We start from the raw sequence: 14,571 nt of genomic DNA, 5'->3' as shown, positions 1-14,571 counted from the left end.
TCCCCCAAATTAGTACTCTTATAATGCAAAAGCAACCAGACACTGACATCAAATATTATAAAGCAGATCAGATAGTTGAAATAATGGGGTGGGGCACTTTATTGCATCTCACATATCTAGGTATGATATAATAAATGTAAGATATTGTATTTAATATTGTATATATTAAAAAAATGCTCATAAAGTAACACAGAGTCTATTAAAATGTGTTCATTTTATCCTGCCCAATGAAAAAAAAATCAGAGGACTTCAGTATTTGTTTCTTTCATACCGCATCAATAAAAAAGAAAGGAAAAAATCAGCTAAGATCATTTCAAAAGCCTGTCAAATAATTATCTGAATTGTTTATTAAAGAGCAATCTCTCTTGATTCCATATGTCTCAAACTTGCTTTGGATCATTGTTCCATAGTCCACTGGGGAAAGTGTGAATAATAATTACATATTTGGACTTTTATCTTGCCATGAGTTCTGTATGCGCAGAGACGTGCTCCTCACATGAAGCCCTATTGACTTCAATGGGACCCCAAGTGGGCAGAGGGATGTGTCAATATACAGCTCATTGCAGAAATGGGGCCTTGGATGTTTAGTGTTAGATGGATGAACCAGGAAATTTTACCACTTTAAGTGAAGCAATAAAAAATAAAACCTGAATCACTTCTCACAAGCCATATTTATTAGTTAAATACCATTGCTCATTTATCTACATCTAACTCAGGGGTGGCCAAACCACAACTCACGAGCCGCAAGCACATCTTTTACAGTTAAAGTGCAGCTTGTGGAGTGCCTCCCCCTTCTCTGCCTACCAGACTGGGGGTGGGAGGAGCTCAGGGCTTCTGCACTGCAGCTGAGTGTTGGGGCTAAGGACTTCTTCTGCCCAGTAGGGAAAGGTTCTCAGGGTTTCAATCGTATGGGGCGCACCTTCCAAGGCTCAGGGCTTCAGCAGATGTGGGCTAAAGCCCCAAGACCCCCTCCCTCCTCCTACAGGGCTGAAGCCCTGAGCCCCAGCAGATGCCTCCCATGGGGCTGAAGCCCTGAACCCTGGCAGGTGCTTCCCATGGGGCTGAAGTCCTGAGACACCCTGTCCCATAGGGCTGAAGCCCTGAGCCTCAACAGGCATGTCCTAGCTCTTGAACTTCTGAAGCTTGTTGTTTGTAGCTCAGTAAGTTTGGCCATCCCTGATATGTATACATACATACATATCTCATATAAAAATGTAAACTGTTATAGAATGAGATATTTGCTTTTAACCTCATTCTATATCTCCTATCAGAAACAGACACCCAAAGAATCCTGTTTATATGGTGCTATTCCAGGCTGAAACAGTAAAATGGATGTGCTCCCTCCCCTGAGTGATGTGCCACTTACACTACAGCTATGCCTTTTAGGAAAATAAGTACAGTACACGTAGCGTACAATTGCCCACAGTGTTAGCAATATGCTTCTGCTTGACAAGTGAGCAATGGCTGTCTTGTTGCAGATCATTTGACTTGAAACTTGATAGGGCTGGTTTGGCATTCTGTGACTGGTTACATTCATCAGGAGGTGAAGTTCTACAACAAAATGATCTGATGGAAGCAATTAGTATTCAGAATAGGGTTGCCACCCTCCAGAATTGTCCTGGAGTCTCCTGGAATTAAAGATTGATCTTCCATTAAAGATGATATCCTGAGATGAAATATCCAGGAATACGTCCAACCAAAATTTGCAACCATAATTCAGAACTACAGTAGGCCCTCTGGCATGTGAATGGGGCCTGTGCAAGGATGCAATAATTTTTGGTATATAATATGGTACAAATAAAGCACATCACAAAATTGATAATATTAGACAATAAAATTCTGATTTTAGTCTCTATTCTTTAAAATAATTATGTAATTTCTGGGACACCTGCAGCTGTGCGACTATAACTATGACAAATACATATAATTTAGTGCATTTATAAACTCCTTAAAGTTTGGAAAGAGTGTATTGGCTAAAGTACAGCTGGGCAATGGAAGCTCTCAGCTCTCCTATAGTTCAACTTTGCAAAGATTAGCAAACAGTTTGGTCCCATATTAGTGTTGTGTTTTTCAGCAAGGATGAGGGAACACACATTCAAGAGTGAGAAAACAGTGGGGTCCAGTTTTCCATGATTTAGTTCCTGTTCTTGTGTAGGGCTCAACAAACCCCTAAAGCTGCCCATCAACCAAGTATAGCCAAAGCACAGTCCATTCTAGGCATGCCTCTTCTTGTCCTTGGCATGCTCCCTCTGCTGGTATCTGAGAGAACAGAGGTATAATTGATTTTTCAGTCTGGTGGCAGTTTTGAAAAAATAAAAAAAAATAAAAAATTGGTTCAGTTCAAACCAAATGTGAAATATTATGGAATTTTTGGTGAACTGAAAAAGTTAGTTTTGGGTTTGTTTCAGGATGGGGATTCTAATCTGGGTCTCCCACATCCCAGCTGAGTGTCCTAACCACCTGGTTCAAGGTTATAGGGAGAATGGGGCGCAGCAGTAGCACTAACAGTCCCTTCTTCTCTTCACCAGCTACAGTGCTAGTTACACCTGGTAGAGGGCTATGTGGGAGTGTACACTACATGCCGCCAAAAGAAGCATGCAGTGTAGAAATACCTTAAAGGAGCCAGTGAGGCACAGCTTAGGTGACTAGAGCACATGCTTGAAAGGTATGATTATATATGTGAGTACATACCCTACACACTCTCTACTCCTCCAAGCTATGCCTTGCTGTCTGCACTGCTAATTTAGCTATGTAGTATCCTGCTGATGGGGCCTTCCCCCTCTGCTGGGAAAGACACTCCCCTCACCCCCCCTCCCAGCAGGAAAGGCTCTAGAAGGGAGGAAGCAGTGGGGAAAGGCTCTGCCAGCCCCCTGCTGCTGAATCCGTTCCCCACCACAAGGAAAGCCTCCGACAGTGGAGAAAGGCAAAGGGGAGGCTCAGACTTTACTCACTGACTTTCTCTGCCAAAGCCTTTCCTTGCTACAGTGAAAGGCTCCAGCAGTGGGCAGTTGCTGAAGCTCTTCTCCACTGTCTCCTCTCTGCCAGAGCCTCTCTCTAACACACATAGCTACACACTGCAGTGTGGACGCCGCAGGCTTTTCACTGCACTATGTACCTTCACATTATGCTGCTGCCAATAGCGTCTAGTGTAGAAGTTGCCTAAAAATTAATGTGAGTTTTGTAACTAAATCTGCCATGCAATGAGAAAAAAAATAAGAGTCCAACATGTTGTATACACTGATTTTTAGTACTTTACTACTTTTATGGGAACTGTGGGAAGTTCACAGTGTTGTTTTCTAATTTTACTTACTAGCTTACAGTAGAACCTCAGAATTATGAACATCTTGGGAATGGAGGTTGTTCATTACTCTGAAATATTCGTACCTGAACAAAACATTATGGCTGTTCTTTCAAAAATTTACAACTGAACATTGACATAATACAGCTTTGAAACATTACTACGAAGACAAATGCTGTTTCCCCTTTTTTTAGTAGTTTACATTTAACACAGTATTGTACTGTGTGATTTTTTTTTTTTTTTTGTTTCTGCTGCTGCCTGACTATGTCCTTCTGGTTCCAGATGAGGAGTGTGGTTGACTGATCAGTTCAGAACTCTGGTGTTCATAACTCTGAGGTTCTACTGTAGTTGGTTTTTTGCACTATAACATGGATTATTCAAATACATTGGTAATAATTCACTTCCTGAGAAGCAACATGATAGGAATTAAGTTTAAAAATGTTGTCTTCATTAGCTAGGACAAATACCAGACTAACTTAATAGCAATTGCTAATAGCTTGCCCAATTCCCATCACCAACAGTACAAGAAAGATTATTTTCTTTTCCAAGGCGGTACATAATGTAACAAATATATGTTGCTTGATATTAATCCATAGCTGAAAGCATAAAGTAAAACACAGAATAAAATGGCTAATGTCGGTATGTCTCCTTTCTCCAAAATACAGCAACTTCACATAACAAATTAGAGCCAAATTTTGCATTGGTTTATCTCCCCCCTCTACCGCTTTCTTTTTATCCTTACTTTCAGCCTGTCCTTTGTCTTCTCTATCAAATGGTGGCCACAAGAAAGATATCATTATTTCCAAAGGTTTCAGCAGAAAGGTAGCCCCTGCATTTTGATCTAAATACTATCAGCTTGTGTTCAGTCTGCACTCCTCTGGAACAGTGTTTTACAGCTGGGCTCTGACCAATGAGCATGCTCTGGTGCTGGCACCTGGAAGTTTTATCCTGTACTTCACCAGCTGCATCTTAACTGCTGAGCACAGCTGTTTTGGTAGGTTGTGGAAGAACAAGTGGTCTTTGAAAAAACAAACAAACCCAGCACTTGATCTATTAAGTGCTCTCTAGATTAGTATCAGGATTTTAATTCAGTCCACTAGCAAAAAAGGAACAGCAGAAAACGTTAATATCTTTATCTTTTTTTATTAATACCTTTATCTTTTTTTTTTTAAAGTGGGTTGCCTGTATGTTGCATGATTCATAGCTCCTATAAAGAATTGACCCTTGACTCCATGTAAAATTAATCCCATAGTCTATCCTGGGGGTGATGAAACTATCTATGTAGCCAAAACTCCAGTGGTTGCTCCCACTCCACCTTCCCTGTTGTAAGGTATAAGGAGACCCTGCACAGTCAGGCTCCATGTCACATGGAGGATATGTGCCACTGTGCAGATTCCCAGTTTCCTATTCTTCCCTGAACCCCCAGTGCAACAGAACCCCGACTAGGCTTGGGGAGGTGGCGACAAGATTGACCCCAAGAGGAGAATTCATATTTTAAATTTTAAAAAATCTAACTTTAATATCATAGAGTCTGATCAAAGTTAAAGAAAAAGCTGCCATAATGACATTATTATTAGCCCACAAAATAGAGACCTCTGAAGTAGCCCAAAACACTGAAGACTGCAAAGCCTAATTGTGATGCCTCTTATAATTAATCTTCCCTTTTATGCCAGTGAATTTCATTTATTTCCACTAAAATTGATATCCTATCTGATCAATACAATACCTTTGTGATTAGCCACATGTTAGCCAAAGGCCACAGTGTTGATGGGACTTTTAGATCCTGACAGTCCATTCTTCTGGGAAGTACTTTCCTCATTTTATCCATGGCAACAGAGACATGAAAAACTATCTGGGGATCGGCCTAAACATATTAAAAAAACAAGAGCATTACTGTAATTGGTATTTTAAATTAATACCACTAGAAATATTCAGCAAATACTACAAAATGCCTGCTAATGTACCATACAACCTTAGTATTCTACGGTAGACATTGTATTTTGTACTTTACAGATTCTGAGTACTTTACAGGTACTTTACAGGTTCAAGATGATTTGGCCAACATGTACGTATACATAAAGTAATATTTGTGAATTATGTTAATCTCAATAAATAGATTGGATTACAACATATTATGGTTTCATCATTTTAAGGGCTGAGTGCATTTTGGCCTTGATACCCAAACAAGACACCAGGCACTGTTGCATTTCCCTAAGTGCAGACCTTCATCCTAGCCTCCCTCTTGCTCTAAGAGGGAACTAACCTGCCCTGGGTCTAAATGCAGTGCAACATACTTCTTCCAGCACAGCTACAGTGACAGACAGAAAATAGTCCTACAGTACTGATTATGTGACCTGTATGTTAAAACCTAACATTAGAAGGAGAACAGTTACAGTGAAACCGATACATTTTAGCTATGCTATAGATTGAATAAAGTAATGTACTTAATACTGTACTTACCAATTACAACTAATTTTAATGTAATTAAAATAAAAACTATAAGATTACTTAAAAATCTGGTTTACAGAAAGTTAACCATTATAACTTTGAAGTTACATGTTCCTACTCTAGTCGTGAGAATTGCCCTTGACAATCAGCTAATAATTTGCTAAGTACTTGAATATGGAGATAATAATCTGAAAGAGGCTCTCACTTTATTAATGGAGTTTTATTTCATCAAGGCACAAAGACTTGCACACACAAGTCCCATTAGTTACAGATATAAGACCATTCTGCAACAAATTTGAATGTTCTATGACTTCTCTTCAATAGGCTTGGGATACACTAGCTAACACAAACACTACTTGATGTTTTCACTAGAAATTATCAGTGAATGATTGAGGTATAAATCTGTATGTGAGAAAAACAAGGGCCAGATCCTTGGCCCCATTAAGTCTTTTCTCGCCATCCTGAAGACACATGTAACGTACAGGTCATAATATATTCAATTCCCCAGCACCTTCAGAACCTAAGTGAGTATGACCAGCTGCAAATGAGGTAGAGAAAATTGTATTCCTCCTGCAAATTGACTCTGTTACCACACAGACAGACAGTTCAGTCCAGATCTCCACAATCTTATTTGTAAAATAATTTGAAAAAGCTTCACAGTGTCAGACTCTGCCATGAAAGGCAAATAGTTTCAGTCTAGTAGACTGTTTCCAACTCAAAACAGTTTTGTTGCTCAGAATTTTGAGGTTCCTATGGAAACAAAAACCCTCTGGACATATTATATGCATTATATTATAAATATTCAATAATAACTAATAATACAATAGGACCCTGAAACCCCAGTTTGGATCAGAGGCCTATTATGCTATACAAACACAAGGTCCCCACCCTGAATTCCTCCCACTTTAGCAGTTGTAGGTCACTTAGTGATTTCCAAGGATGAGTGCAAGGAAGCAGGTGTTTAGGAGTCACTGTATAAATAGTTAAGGATAACAGATCATTATAATGTCTCTCATAGATCAGCAGAGCAGTCTGCCACAAGAGAGTATTCTTCCTGAGAGCCCTTGAATCCTTACAGGTTCCATTAGTCTTTGATGAAAGAAAATAGCCCCTTCATCCTGACAGGAAAGGAGCATGATAGCATCAAAACAGGTTTTCATTCTGATTAACAACTGAGGACCAGATCCTCAGATGGTGTAAATCTGTATAACTCCTCTGAAGCTAATGCAGCTGAAGATCAGGCCCTGAATATTTATAAGAACTGAAGATGATGATAAGAAAAGGTGACAAGATCTTCTGTTATTTTTGGCTATATAGTGACAATATTAAAAAAAATAATCTCATATAAATAAAATATGCTTAGTATGCTTTTAGGAGACCCAAAATGTGTATCTTTGCCAGAATAAATTGCAAGCTGTACTTTAAGTGAATACGATTGGGCACAATCTATTACTTGAAGTGAAATCTTAAAAGTCTCAATACCAAGCGACTGACAAGATCCTTTTGTCCTCAGAGAATGCTTTCTGTAGAGGCACATCATGCTTCCAACAAACACTGGAGGTCCATCATGTCTTAACACTTGCAATGTGACCCTTGTTAAAATGTTTGAGGAAAGAAAAGCTTTTGAATGAACCACATCATTCGACATCTTTATAAGCTTCTAAGACAAGGCTGTAGTAACAAAAAACAATATTCTGCTTCCTATTGTTAAGAGGAAGTGAAAGGAAATGAATAGACTCATTGTTCACCCTCAGAATCCCACCTGGATGGAATAATACTTATTTTAAATGAGACTGTGTCTAAATTAGCAGTGCTTGCTCTGTAATATAAGGACTACTGATGTATAAGCCAAAACACTCACTGTTCAATGACTGCTTCCATGAAATTTATGACCCAAATATTTTGTATAACCACAAGACAGCAGATCAATATAATGGAGATTTAACCTACGATTTCTGTATTGGAGGTGTTATACACTTCTAACAAGTCTGAAATACAATGATCAGTATCTCTTGTGATTAGGATAAAATTCAATGGGCCAACAGTAATTCCAGTAAGGATAATGTTGTTATTGCAGATGATATTGGCCCTATGTACTTGGCGAGGTGATTAAAGTTTCACTGGAAATAAATTACTTTGATTTCAACAGAACCATTTTTAAACCATAGAGATGTAGGAATGAAACTATCTGCTATAAGCTTGTGCCCACATGCATCAGCTACTGTTGGTGGGGCTTTTGAATTGCAAATGAACAGAAAAGCCTAATTAGAAAGGATGTTCAGAACTCAAACTAAGCACTCAAAAAGAAGGGGGAAAAACAAAAATCCCAGCCTGAAATGAGATATTAGATAAAAATAGCGATGTGGGAAAAATGTGTTGTTGACTTACTTCTAATCCACTCCCTTCTGAAAGCAAATGGAGTGGAGCATATATTGAGGCTGGCAAAGCAGCAGAAGCAGAACATAAACACATCTGGTACAGAGATATTTGATTTCATAATACCCGTTAGCCAGCAGCAGGCAGATCTTACAAGGGAATCCCCACAGTTATTGTACAATGACAATGAATATTCTACTAATCCTCCTCCAAAGGCTCCAGGCTTAAGACAGCACTCTTACTCAACCTCACTATTATAAATTGCTATCAGATATCAGAGGTTTCACTACAACTGGGTAGAAGATTGTTTGGGTTGGAATTAGACACAAGTATCATTATGATGTATGCCTCTTTGTATAACACCTGCTGCAAGTCCCTATACTCTTGTTATCACTACCACAGGTTTTAATCTTTTAACATTTGGTTTAGTGGTGCAGCAGTGAGGAAGCACTAGCCCTTTGTATTCATCACAGGCTGGCACTCAGGACTAACACCATGCTGTTCACCAGGAGATAATAAAGCTGGACAGTACCCAAGTGACACTAGATAAAGAAGCAACAGCATGTTCCTCTCTCACCAGCTTCAGATGATGTTTAAAACCTGCAGAGCTTCGGGCAATGGCACCCCATAGAAGCAACAATGGCCATTAACTTTTATTTGAGATTTCACTTTCATTATATTTGATAGTTTTGCTTCAAACTAGCAGCCTATGACAGTGAACTGAAGATATGCAACTTGAGTGAGCTAAAGTGCTCAAAAAAGCATTAGAAATTGCATTGAAAATTATATTCATAGCATGTGCTGTGCTATGCTAAGCTATAATATCACATACCACAGAGTACCTCGTTTCTGTCATACATGCTATTAAACATAAGCCCACAGATAGAAACAAGCAAAACATCCATTCCACCCTCTAATAAAATTATTACTTGAAAATTCTTCCTTTCAGAAAAAAGGCAAAGGGATAAAGCATATGGTGCAGCCATAAACAATATTGGAAATTGTATGAGGAAAGCCAAGTTATCATAGACAACATCTGAAAAAATTCATTCACTAACATTAGCTGAGACTTGGTCTATAAAAAGGGACTTGTTACTTTACTGTTATTATTTACAGCTACTGGTTCTCAACCAGGGGTATATGTACCCCTGGGGGTATACAGAGGTCTTCCAGGGGTTACATCAACTCATCTAGTTATTTGCCTAGTTTTACAACAGGCTACATAAAAGCCATTAGTGAAGTCAGTACACACTAAAATTTCAGGCAGACAATGATTTGTTTATACTGCTCTATATTCTATACATTGAAATGTAAGCACAATATTTATATTTCAATTGATTTATTTTATAATTATATGGTAAAATGTGAAAGTAAGCAATTTTTCAGTAATAGGTTGCTGTGACACTTGTATTTTTAGGTCTGTTTTGTAAGCAAGTAGTTTTTAAGTGAGGTGAAACTTGGGGTACACAAGACAAATCAGATTCCTGAAAGGGGCACAGTAGTTTGGAAAGGTTGAGAGCCAATGATTTACACAGCACTATAAATATGCATTTAAGTGAGCTGACTGTAGGTATTACTGCACATTGTGAATGATGCATTTTTATATTGAGGAGGAATTTTCTAAGGGAGTGATAGCACTGAAGTTACAAGGTCAGATTAATTGACTGAAAGCAATGGAGGGAGGTGCAAATTATACATCTCTTTGAGAGTCTGGGCCTTATGGAGGAGTCACACTGAGAAGGACAGGTGAGAATATTAGCTATCCTCAACCCTGTTTCCTGCCAGCACTAATAGTTAACAGATTTAACTATGGACTGGGCAATATAGGAGCCTTACTGGTAGAGGCTGCTCCAAGGATGTGCTGAATCCGTGCACTGTATAACCATTCTGGCCACATCGTCTCTCCAGCAATCACAATCCCTTTTTGGCTTTCTGGAGAGGGCTGGCCCGCTAGAGGTCTTTTGGTAGAGGGGATGTTGTTGCTATTTCTCAGTGCTGTAGTCTTGCCTCTCCTCTTAATACACCCTTAATGACAACAGCAGGGAAGTTCTATGCCACTGAAGGATATTCCCTGCTAGTAGGGTAATTCTCCTCTGCCCAGTTACATCAGCTTTCTAACCAGAGTCCAAGTTGACTGTGTTAAACTTAAATGAAATATTACTTTATTACTTTCTTTCCTTTTGTTAAATTGTCTTTCAAGAGATGACCAATGACCAACTAAGAGAAAGACACTAATAAATATGCAGTTCTCCTCTCACTTATACCAGTGTAATTCAAGAGTAATTCCAATGGAATCAGTAGAATTACACTAGTATATGACTGGTGCAAATGAGAGGAGAAACAGGCCAGTGGCAACTGGTATAGGGAAAAGTGGTAGGAGAAAAAGTTTTCTTATTTTATCTTTCTCTTCATGTTAATTTTTTTTCCAGGCATTGCAATAGAGAATGTCCAAGAAGATAATTGTCAGCATCAATTTTTTAAAAAACATTATCTAAAGTCACATTGCTGCTGTCTTTAATGGGCTATAAGACTGATTCTTTTAATTTGAAATTACTTGACTTTGATAAAAAGTAGAATCTCTTGGTACATGTACAAATGCATTGGGATTTAATATTGCAGAGCAGTGGTAGGCAACCGATGGCACATGTGCCGAAGGTGACACGCAAGCTGATTTTCAGTGGCACTCACACTGCCCAGGTCCTGGCCACCGGTCCGGGAGGCTCTGCGTTTTAATTTTATTTTAAATGAAGCTTCTTAAACATTTAAAAAACCTTATTTACTTTACATACAACAATAGTTTAATTATATATTATAGACTTATCGAAAGAGACTTTCCAAAAACGTTAAAATGTATTACTGGCATGTGAAACCTTAAATTAGAGTGAATAAATTAAGACTCAGCATAGCACTTCTGAAAGGTTGCCGACCCCTGTTGTAGAGCTTCAATGAATGATAGTTTAAAGATTAATTGGAGTTCTTAATATAGTGCTACTTTATATCACAGAATAAAGATAATAACCTCAAAACAGCTAGTTTCTAATATTTGTAAGTTACCATTATCTGAAGATTTTTAGAATTTATATTAGATGCTGAATGCAAGGTGAGACTTTTTAAACCACCTGAAGTGAGTTCTGAGAAAAAAGTGACATCCATTTGGGTGCTTCTGAAAATCTTTCCTTTTCACCACACTCTTAAATATTTTAGAATCCTATTAAAGAATAGGTCATCTGTTATGCTCATCCATCTTCTTTTTAAGTTGAAATTTAATTTGGGACTCTCATTTCTATTACTGATAGAGAGACAGTTATACAAGTAGTGTGGAAGTGCAAAGGTTTTCTAAAATATAAGGGATGGTGAGGGTTCATATCCTTTTGGACTTGGCCAGGATTAATACATCATGCCCGAGAAGATTTCTGAATCATTGATCAGAGTTTCTATCAGAAGGCATTTAGGCTTCAGTATTTCTTTTCTGGCTAAACTATGTTATTGTTGAAGACTATATTATATATTAATAACATAAGAAGATTAATAATCTTCAACAAATACATATAGTTTAATATTTGAAATATATATACACATTCTCAAAATGAAGCTGCTGTAACTTCTTTTGAATGAGCATCAAAATAAAAGTAGTGATGACAGATTTGGATGAATGGTTTGGAAGATGATGTATTATAGCTGATTTCATATTTCCTGAATATGAATAGTTTAGTTCCTGGAAGGAGAGTTGCTTGGATTTTATATCTTTTTTAAAACAAGAAACAGAAACTTCAAGTGGGAATATTGTCAAATGGTGGTAGCAATGTCTTACTTGCCAGTGAAACATGTACCAGTGCAGTGGGATTTTTTTTCTTAGTACTCTTTTTTAATATTGACAGCCTTTGTGTGATATGTTTAGAGGACTTGAATTTGACAAAATAATTGTATTAAAAGTATTAAACAGTTAAAGCAGGACTCAAGTGGTACTTAGGCCATGAGCTGGATCTCTGCACGGGGTGAATTTTATCCAACGTTGATTGACTGAGAAGAATGTACAACTTCTTTTAACATTAGTGGGAACTGAGGACTTAAAGTCTTATACAGCACCTTGAAATTTTACCATTATGTCACAAATATGAGTGAAACAATTCAGGAACTTGTGCACTAAAGTTTAAATTGCTCTACATGCTCAGTAAAAGGTCAAGCATATAGAAGTGTGTGTAAGGTCCAAAATTACAGTTTCTCCAAGACTTCCTTTGTTAACAGTACAATATGATGAATTCCACAAAAGCAGTATGAATGGACAAATAACCTGACCTAAGAAAGTGCCCAAGGATGACATCTACTGATGGTCATCTATCCCACCTTGCTGATGTATAGGCCATTCTTCCTCACTAGTGACAAAAGAGCAACAGGTTGTAATTGTCAGGGTTATCTGTAGTCCCAGATGCACGCATTGGGATTGTATGTCATAAATTCTACTCAGCGGGAAAGGCTTTATTTTTAATCTTCTATTGACAAGAACAGCTAGAGGTTGAGCAATAATATCTATACCTGAAGTCAATTTAAAAATGTATGTATCCAGAACATCTGAGCCTTTTGCCTTTTCAGTGTGTAATCTTCTTAGTGTCTTCTGCACCTCATTGAGCTCCAAGGTTCGCAAATACAAAATACTGTAGGTATCCAGCACCTCTGCCCTGAATTTTAGCTCTCTTGAGGATATCAAATTATCATTCACAATACACTGTTCACCCCCAGATGTGTAATTGTTGGATACTCTCACCCTGTTTCCAAATGTATACGCCTCAATAGGTTAGCACAGCTATAGTTTTTAAGCTTATATTAACTATCCCATTCTTTATCTCCTCAGGTTTGTTTCTCATATTTTACTGTAGGTAGGCATTAGTAGGATTCAGATGTTTTATCTTTTCCCCATTGCTGATCTATAGATTTATGCATCTCAAGGTCATTTTGGAACACATTTATACCAGACACCAGAAGCATAATCAAAACAATGTACTAATATATAAACAATATCAGGTAACATATGCCCGAGACCAATGCAGGTTCGGGTAAGGATTTGATTGAGGGAGGAAAATCAAAACGTGACAGGTTGAAATTCAAAACCAAGTAGTTGTTTATTAATGGGGATAAGTTGCAACTTGGGCTGGGGAGGAGCACTTTTACCAACTAACAATACTCTCAGAACAAGAATATACACACAACTTGAAACAGTCTATTTACATCCAACAACAAGAAACCAAGCAGTCTATAATCAACTGCTTACTAAAATCCAGAACAGATACACAAAACTAAGTAAACTGTGCACACATTAACCGAATATTGTAAAATACAACAATTAATCACAATAGCAATCAATACATCAATTTGACTCTTATATACTATATACACAACTTGGTATCAAATAAGGGAGGGGAAAAAGGGAAGAAGTTAAACAAACAGAGTATTTACAGCACACTCCGGGCACAGCTGACCAGCAGTACAGACACCAAGGGCATGATGAATTGGCGGGAAAATAATCCAAAAAAGAAAGTGAATCGAGAGGACCCGAGCCAGCTAAATCCGGAGGAGACCCTGGCTGAAAGGATGATCAGGCCTTTCAGCTAACCCGTGGATACTCCTGCAGATTTTGGCGCAAGACTTAGTTTTATTCGAAGACTCTTACTCGTGTCAGCGTCTGATCGGCCCTGATCTCCTTCACCAACCAGGTTCCGAGCTGGTGCCCTCTACGTCAATGACAGCTGCACCCGGCACACTACTTTTCCACACAGCCCTATGCTTTTGCACACAGCACTAACTTGACCTTTTGACCGACAGAAGGTTCGAGAACAGGCACACTGGCATTTTTGCACACCGCACTAGTCTGACGCTTAGGTGCCAGGGAAAAGAGCGGGAATAAGCACATGGCACTATGGTGCTGCACACGGTACCAATGTGACCTTTTGACTGACAGTTGGACAAACGTTTAAGCATAGGCTTTAGGGCTGCGACAACATAAAAATGGTGCTTTAGATAACCATAACTTGAACACAGTAACTTATGCTGTTGCCCCACTACACAGGAAACAACCCTTTACACTGTTACAGAAGCAGCCCTGTAGAATGCAGACCGGTGCAGATTGCTCCCCTAAATGCCTCTCCTGACATCATGTCAGGAGAGGCATTTAGGGGAGCAATCTGCACCAATCTGCATTCTGCAGGGCTGCTTTAGGGGGAGCAATCTGGTGCAGTTCTGGCATTTAGGGGAGCAATCTGGTGCAGTCCTGCTGTCTATTGAACTTTATTTGCCATTGGGGGTCAGGAACAAGGTTTGTCTCAGTATTATTATTTGTATCACAGAGCTGTGCTAGGCACTGTCTAAAGTGAGAGACAAACCCTGCTCTAAGGAGTTAACATTTTAAAAAGACAAGAAAGACAACATGTGGAAGAGGAAACAGGCTCAGGGAAGTA

General features: G+C 38.6%; 1 protein-coding gene across 10 annotated transcripts in view; it reads right to left on the bottom strand.

The window, feature by feature from the left end:
- The window catches only part of DCDC1 (doublecortin domain containing 1), a 414,877-nt gene that overhangs the window by 187,120 nt on the left and 213,186 nt on the right, over positions 1-14,571 (bottom strand). For all 10 annotated transcript variants that reach the window (XR_007774648.1, XR_007774649.1, XM_050954983.1 and 7 more), the window contains one exon: positions 5,025-5,162. Coding sequence is in view for 8 of the 10 variants with exons in the window: in XM_050954983.1 (XP_050810940.1) it covers positions 5,025-5,162 (138 nt within the window). In the remaining 2 variants the exon portion in view is untranslated. The remainder of the gene's footprint in view (positions 1-5,024; positions 5,163-14,571) is intronic.

This window comes from Gopherus flavomarginatus, chromosome 5 (assembly GCF_025201925.1).
Source record: "Gopherus flavomarginatus isolate rGopFla2 chromosome 5, rGopFla2.mat.asm, whole genome shotgun sequence".
Classification (NCBI taxonomy): Eukaryota; Metazoa; Chordata; order Testudines; family Testudinidae; genus Gopherus; species Gopherus flavomarginatus.
The sequence above is the reverse complement of the archived record's forward strand: the minus strand, read 5'-3'. Positions and strand labels throughout refer to the sequence as shown.